Raw genomic sequence first — 8,301 nt, 5'->3', positions numbered from 1 at the left:
GGACCCTTCTTCAGACCCGAAACGTCAGCTTTCCTGCTCCTCTGATGCTGCTTGGCCTGCTGTGTTCACCCAGCTCTACACGTTGTTATATCAAAATAGAATTGCAGACTTTTATAGAAGGGAATCATCCTGCCCATCATGCTTTACCAGCTCCCAGAAGGTGTACAATTTCTACATACCAATTTATATTTATTTTTTAAATATTTATCCATTTTATAAGTGAATGAATTATTTTTACACCATCAGCGGTGTTGTGAAATTCCACACCCAAACTGTCTCCTGCGTTAAAGAAAATCATAACCTTTTCCTTATCCCATTGATGATGCGTTATCACCTCCATCAACTAATTCATTGAACAACAGAAATAACTTACTTCTCACTTTCTCTGATTTATTTCCACAAATTTTGAACAACATTATCAGATTTGTTAACTTTGCTTTTCTCAAAGTAAAACAGCCCTAGCTTATTTATATACTCAGACTGATGATGTCACCAGACAGTCACACACCAGTCCACTGGATAGAAAGGTCACTAAGATGATTTCTAAATCATTAACCAGAAATGAATTTAGAATTCTATTGCAAAACTGCTACTTTACCTCAAATCTGCCCAGCATCTCAGGCAATCCACTAGATTAACTATCTTCTGTTTCACTACAATGAACTTTCATCCATCACTAGAATTGTACATAAACCCTAAGGCTTATTTTTTATTACCTTGACTACTGTCTTCTTCAGTGCTGCTGAAATCATCTTCATAGTAGGTGTTTGAATCAGTGGACGCACTGACATCACTACTCACAGAGCCCTTCCGTTGGCGTTGAAGAACACAAGCCTATGGAAAGAAAGGGACAAAGAATTAAAAACAATTCTGCTTCTAGAAAAAAAAAATCAAGCGAACACTCAACAACAGACAGGGGCTCTCCGCAGAGACTGTCCAGTAAGAACAATGAGACACTTGTGACTGGGACAATTTTTACTGAAGTAGACAGATGTACAGAATTTCAATATTTGAAAGAGTTTTGACAGTAAACAGAGAGTGACTATTTCCTCCAGTCAACCAACTCAGATAATGAAGGGAGAGGCTGGAACTCAGCGGACTATTGGAACTTAAAAACATTGCAAGTGACCGACTATTATATCTCGTGATCTTGGGTTCCCAATGAACAGGGAACTACATGGAGAAGGATGAGAAGATAGATTAGTTTTGGATTGATACAGGGCTGTGTAATGCAAGCAATGCAATAGGATTAGTCCTAAATTGATACAGGGAGAGAGAATGGCTTTGATATTAAGTTTTCACTTAACACAAGGCTCACAGGAAAAGCAGATAGCAGGATTAGTTTTGAATTCATACATGGTTTGTAGGAGGACTATTGCAGTGGGTTTCATAGGAGATTGATTGTGATTAGGGAAAGATGGGTGGACAGTGGGATTAGCTAAGAATTAGTGTAAACCATTTTGGAGAGAGCTATAGAGTGGGGTTAATTTTGGATTGATGTAGCATTAAGAGGACAGAGCTGGCCAAATGGATTGGCTTAGAACAACACAGGACTGAGAAGAGGAGCGTGGTCACTGATGAATTCTGGATTGCTTTATCAAAGAGACAGCGCAGGCACAGTGAGCAATTTTATTCATTTTGCATTTTGATTCTGTGGTACAAGTGATTACCTTTCTGTACGATGTTGACAACAATGTGAAGAGCAAGTTGGTGAGGGGAACAGATTCAATCAGTCTCTGCACACGTTGAATAGATGAGCTCTGTGCCATGATATTTAGCTCTGCAGGTGGTCCATCACCTCTCCAGCCCTGATGAAATTAAAGATTAACCATTATGATGACTTTCAGAAGATTAGTTTAACAATAGCAATATTTATCCAACAGCTGAAGAGAGAGTTCTCTCAGATGTCACGCCCGATATTTATCCACTGACCGTAAGTAAAACATCATCTGGTCAATATCTGGGAGTGAGCTGTGTGTAAACTGGCTGGCTCATAACTTATATTGCAATAGCGTATTTCATTGGTTGCAGGGGCGGCACGTGGCTCAGTGGTTAGCTCTGCTGCCTCACTGTGTCAGCAACCTGGGTTTGATTCCACCCTCGGGCGACCGTGTGTGGAGTTTGCACATTCTCCCCGTGTCTGCATGGGTTTCCCCTAGGTGCTCCAGTTTCCTCCCACAGTCCAAAGATGTACAGGTTAGGTAAAATTGGCCATGCTAAATTGCCCATAGTGTTTAGGGATGTGTAGATTAGGTGGGTAATAGGGGGATGGGTCTGGGTGGGATGCTCTGAGGTTTGGTGTGGGCTTGTTGGGCCGAAGGGCCTGTTTCCATACTGTAGGGATTCTATGATTCTATGTAATTTGGGACATAGGCAGGATATCAATGTAAGTCTATGTACTTATGATTTACACACAATCCTTTATACATTGAAACTGCATAATATTCCACCTTTAAATCAATTTTACCCTCAACCACCAGTGAATACAAAATAATAAATGTTACTTTCAAGACTTCAGAAAAGATAAGTGGTTTCTTCACAAATAATTCACCATACTATGCACAGGGGCTCCACTTACCCTGTAAAGGGCTTCTACTTGCAGATCCTGAAACAGTGATGTCAACAGTTTGATAGCATGATTTGCCAGAACCACAGACAAGACGCCAAATCCTTGATGTCTGCAGCAGAAAACAAGACCAAACTGATATCAACCCTTATTAAAAAATTGCACTAAGGATTGGTTTGCAGCATGTATAATCACTCATCACAAACAAACCAATCAAAATCACCCCAGACAGAAACTGAGTCAGATTCATTTTAGTTGCCCATGTTCTGCAGTTTGTTCCTTGCAATTCCCAGAGTAATGCTCCCAAATCCCTGCCAGATTCTATCCACAACTGAATACCAGTTCTTTGCACAAGCTACAAGCAAGGGTTGGATCTCACAACAGAGGCAAATGGGTTCCAGTGCTCCATCAATGTCTCATGGCCCTCTGCTGTTCTATTTTAGGGATAAATATAAACTTAGTCCAAACAGTCAACAAGATAAAACTGAAATAAAAGAAAACCAGGTGCAATTATGTAGAGAAATTAGAAAACTGGATACTGAGAATCAGGGATTAAAAAAACAAGATATTGCTCCAACAGCATCGGAAATATATGGCGACTAATGTAGTGTTTTGTAAGGAACCAATCATCCATCTGTTCTATTTTGCAGTTTCAGAATTCATTATTTTCATATGCAATTAAGCACACTGTTACTGTAGAATAATTATTTCAGGCTGGAACTGAAAGTGGAAGAGTTCAGTGTGTGAAACAAAAGCCCCTAAAAGGGTTAACCAGAACAGGTCCAGACCAAGAGAAAAAGTGAGGCTCATGGGATTCTATTTAGAAGTTAGTATGGTGATAGTGTCCCTACGTTCCAGGCCAGGAGACTCGGGTTCATGCATCACGACAGCTCTGAACAGGGTGATTAGAAAATAAAGAAAAAGAGCTGGGTTCTTGCACTGCATCTGATGAGTACTGCTTTGTAGTTGATTTTTTAAAACTTGCAACGTGGGTGATATGGTGGTAAAATAAAACATCCACATGTGTGTAATGGCATATCTGAGCAGAGAAGGCTGCAAGAGGCCTTGCTGGAGTTTTATAAATTATGGAGAGTATAGATGGGAAGAAGCCTTTCCAGATAGCAGAGAGATAAATAACCAGGCAGAGATGCAAGGTAAAGGATAGCAGGTTCAGAGAAGATTTAAAGGAAGAATGTTTTCCCCCAGTATATGGTGGTATCAAGACCTCACTGCAGGAACCATCATAACAAAGTAGAATTTCGATGATCATTTTAAGTGTGATACCAAGTAAGACTACAGCAAATCATGGATAACAGGACAACAAATCGGTGTTTGATGACTGGCATGGACAAGATGGACCAAAAGGTTTCTTTTGTGCTATATAGCTCAAAGGGAAACTGATGTTTGGGCTAAAATATAGATTTAAAATGTAAATCTCGAAGTCTTCTGCTGCCTAATTCAACAGATGAATATCGATTTGTTAAGAATGTTAGACAGTATTATATCTCCCAGCCCTGATCTTAAGACACCTATAATTTTTGAAAAACTTATCTATGGACTCCTTACTGACCCTTTAACAGGAGCTAGCTTGGGGGATCCAGCTCCTTCCTTCATACGGGCAGCAATGTTACGAACTCGCAGTGCAGCCAATGGGTCTTTTTCTTTCCCCTTTTCTGCCAGTGCTGTTGGACTGAGGTTCAGGATCAGGTACAAGCTGTTTAGCAAACACCAGGCCCCTAATAATTGGAAATTCTGATAATGCTGGTGAAAAAAAGCAAAAAGAACAAGTCAGCCAACAAATGTGCCCAAACAATGCTTTCAAAACATACAGCTGGTTTAATATCCCATGGTGTACTCTGCATGAAACATTTAGCTACATTCAAATCCACCTACTGATTACAAGATAAAGAACTTCTTTCAGTGAAGTTGAATTTCAAACAATACATTGAAGATGTCCTTCTATACATTGATTGTTACCTTATATTGTAACATAGTTAATTCCATCGTACAAAACTCTCAAATTAAGAGTCTGAAATTCAGAAACACAAAAGTCTTGCTCATATCGATGAAAGGACATTTTGCAAAAAGGTTACACAAGTATAAAGTGGTGTTCCCCACCTTTGTAACCATTCATTTTCACAAAAGCTTGCGTCACACAAATGATTGACAACTTCCATTTATGTAATAACCTACGATGTCCTTAAGAATCACAAAACCGGAAGCAAAGGAAGATAGTGTAGCTGTTGGAGGCCAAACGTTACAGCCTAAGGGCATCACTATAGGTAACTTACAAAGGAGTAACTTCAACTCGACCATTTTTGCCAGGTCACTCTACATAACAGTGAAGTGACTTTCCACACTGGACACAGTAAAAGCTTTTGTCGTGCTAATATTTAAACTGTTGTGTTAAAGCCGTACATGACAGAACACTCAATTTCCATAGCCAAACTGCATGAATACAAGTATGACACTGACACCTCCACACGTATGTGAAAAATTCCGCAGTATGCCATTTCCACAGAAAAACATGCTAAATTTAACCAAATCAATAACTGTCATATTATTAACAGTGATGGAAAGACTTGTCGATAGTGCCATCAAGCATCGTATTTTCACAAAACAACCAGGTGAGCAATTTGGAATTGGCTAGAACCACTGATGTCCAAATCTCAATGCAGCTTTACTTCCAGTCATGGATACAAGAGCTAAATGCCTGGCCTTGAGTTGGGGAGCAGGGTGTTGTACCAGAAGCAAAGGAAGATGGTGTAGCTGTTGGAGGCCAAACATTACAGCCTAAGGGCATCACTATACGAAATTTACAAAGGAGTAACCTCAACGCAACCACCTTTGCCAAATGCATCAACAACGTTCTCTTCCTAAACTCTCTCTTCCTGTCTGCTATAAATATGACACAATGTTCAGCTCCATTAGCCAACTCCTCCAAAAATGAAGCAGCTATGCTAGCTGCAGATACGTTTCAGACTTTTGCTGACAAATATCAAGCAAAATGTGGCATTTAATTATAATTGCCTGTAAATATATGTATTTTATATAGATATACTAAATTTTTAATTATGTGCAATCATCATCTTGAATAAGAGAAAGCCCAGTCATTAAGCCATGGCTATCATTGCTGAGCCCCAAACAATCAATACCTTAACTTGGGATTAACTATATCAATACCAAATAAGCTATACGAACAGAGGCTAGTATATGCTGATGTCTTGTTCATGTCCAGATATATCAAAGCATCTCCAGCATCTACAAGGACCAAAACTGGAGCCGGGTACTCAACTTTTCTAGATGCAACATTCAAGTAGACTTACACCACTCAAGATGAAGCAATTCAATTGTTGCTGTAATTTGATTTCTACCTGCTCCAGCTGTGTAACTACAATGAACTCAGAGATTTAACAGCCGTAATCTATGAAGAGGACTTCAGCAATTCCTACCTACTCTGATTCATATCACTGAGAAGGACAAGAACAGCAATGATTAATACACCATCTAAAGTTCAACATTCTTTATGAAAGGAAATCTGTTGTCCATACCCAGGACATGGCCTACATTTAACTCTAGACCCACAATAACGTGGTCGATTCAATCTGTCCTCTGAAATGGCCTAGCAACCCCTTCAGTTCAAGGCTAATGAGGGGTGGGCAACAAATGTTGGCCTTGCGAATAAGTGTCCCATGAAAGAATAAATACCTCCAAGTTACACATCATCCTAAACCAAGATGTATTGTCTTTCATTGCTAATTAGCAAATATCCAGCCATTCTCTACCTAACAGCATCAAGGAAGCAAAATTTACCACAAGGTACCAAAACATTCTCAGAATGAGGACTTGTCTTGCTGGTTTCACTAAATTACAAAAATAAAGCTTTTAAGAACCACACTGGATTTGGGGCCTATGGAGTCAAACACATTCCTAACACAGTTCAGAGTTATTCTTAGTAGGTGACACACAGATGTTACAAACTCAGGAAATAACAATCTAGATCATATGCAGCAATTTCACATCACATTCATCCACAGAATATACAGCCAATGTTTTCTACGCATGAACTGCAAAACAACTTCCAACTTTCCTACAGCAAAGGTTTTGTAAATTCAACAACTTTTTTATCTATTTGCTCAGTAGAACACCATATTGAATCCTTACCTCACCACCTGCACGTCGTGAGCTGTTAATTGCTTGGCCAATCATGTCATAGATTTCCAGCTGTAAATGATGAATAGTACATTAAATTTAGTAATGTTCTCAAACAATAAACATAAGTACGGGAGGGCTCTTGTGTAGCGGTGGTAATGTCCCTAACCTCTGAACCGAGACACTTGGGTTCAAATCCCACCACCTGGTGGTGTTTAATGACATTTCTGAACAGGTTGATTAAAAATAACTACGAATAACTTTAAACCCAGCCTCATATCTACAGTGATTCTATGATAGGACATGGGATATCTATGGTAGGATATGGGGCAGAGAAATGGCAGGAGACAGTGTCAGTTCAAGATGCACGCCAGGTCAGGTTGGATTAGACTGAATGAAGATCATTTGGCCCTGATAGGAAATAATTTGATGAAACGAATACATTTTCCTTCCAATGAGAAAGGTCAACCAAAATAGGCCAAATTCAACAAAACCCCTAACCCACTTATTCAGTACTTACACATTTCTGTACAATTGTGGCTGCATCACTCTCATAGTCTTCTTCCTTACTGGTGGACCCAGATCGTACTTGCAGGCTGCTACCCACATGTAGAATAGCCATGCATGTTGCAACACTTACTCCTGGTGAAAGGGAACACTGGGATTTAGTCATCTGACTAACATTGTCATACCTAAAATTTAGATTTGATACCATCTCCCGAAGGCAACTGTTTACTGTTTGAAGTGAGGTTTCATTTGTCTGTGCTGGAAAAACAGATTAGCAACTCTAACAAAAGATTATTGTACTGGACACATGACATGGTAACATTGACCGACTATGAATACAAAAGTGGTAAACTCAACTGACAAGTGAACAAAAATGATCTGCAAGTTATCAAGATGGTAGTAATGTTTAATAATCATCTACTAAAACAGTCCACAAGATGGAAATGACAAGTGTGGAAATGGTAGCATTGTGAATTTATCACTTGCTTCGTAATCCACAACTCTAGGCAACATGGGTTCAAAATCCCACCATGGTTAATGGTGAGATCGGAATTCGATTAAAAAAAAATTCAAAGACAAACTAGCCTAATGGCAACTACCTAACTGTTGATTGTCATGAAACAACATTTGGTTCACTAATGTCCCTTAGGGAAGGGGATTAGCCAACCTAACCTCATATGACTTGTATACGACTCCAGAAACACAACAACGTGGTTGATTCTTAACAGTCCTCTTGGCAATTAGGGATGGGCAACAAATGCAGGCCTGGTTGCAACAGCCATATCCAATGAATGAATGAATGAAAGAAATAAGTAAATAAAGTCAGGATTAAGTTTGTCAAAGTCTGTATAAATCCCAAATTTCATTTCCTATGAATAACAGCATTTAAAATAAGCATTCACCCTGCAAATGAGACCTCATGGTAACCAGCATGGGAAGTTGCTTTATTCTTTCTCAGACTGACCTGCATACAGGCAGCTCAGGGCCAATACAGTCACATCTTGCAGCCTCGCAGGGGTCAGTGGCTCAAGAACAGGCAGCGAGAGTGTGTCTAAAGCCATGGTAACATCAATAAC

The 8,301-nt window shown here is 39.5% G+C and overlaps 2 protein-coding genes across 10 annotated transcripts in view; both read right to left on the bottom strand.

The window, feature by feature from the left end:
• The window catches only part of aldh4a1 (aldehyde dehydrogenase 4 family, member A1), a 419,312-nt gene that overhangs the window by 259,011 nt on the left and 152,000 nt on the right, over positions 1 to 8,301 (bottom strand). The gene's annotated exons all lie outside the window — the stretch shown is intronic.
• The window catches only part of ubr4 (ubiquitin protein ligase E3 component n-recognin 4), a 259,887-nt gene that overhangs the window by 158,548 nt on the left and 93,038 nt on the right, over positions 1 to 8,301 (bottom strand). For all 7 annotated transcript variants that reach the window (XM_048614952.1, XM_048614953.1, XM_048614955.1 and 4 more), the window contains exons 9-15: positions 8,190 to 8,301; positions 7,239 to 7,360; positions 6,731 to 6,790; positions 4,137 to 4,327; positions 2,579 to 2,678; positions 1,671 to 1,808; positions 717 to 834 (exon numbers count right to left, since the gene is read on the bottom strand). In XM_048614952.1, the coding sequence (XP_048470909.1) occupies positions 717 to 834; positions 1,671 to 1,808; positions 2,579 to 2,678; positions 4,137 to 4,327; positions 6,731 to 6,790; positions 7,239 to 7,360; positions 8,190 to 8,301 (841 nt within the window). The remainder of the gene's footprint in view (positions 1 to 716; positions 835 to 1,670; positions 1,809 to 2,578; positions 2,679 to 4,136; positions 4,328 to 6,730; positions 6,791 to 7,238; positions 7,361 to 8,189) is intronic.

The sequence above is a fragment of the Rhincodon typus genome, chromosome 31, assembly GCF_021869965.1.
Source record: "Rhincodon typus isolate 14 chromosome 31, sRhiTyp1.1, whole genome shotgun sequence".
In the NCBI taxonomy this organism is placed as follows: Eukaryota; Metazoa; Chordata; class Chondrichthyes; order Orectolobiformes; family Rhincodontidae; genus Rhincodon; species Rhincodon typus.
Note: the sequence above shows the minus strand (reverse complement) of the source record. Positions and strands in the feature narration are given on the sequence as shown.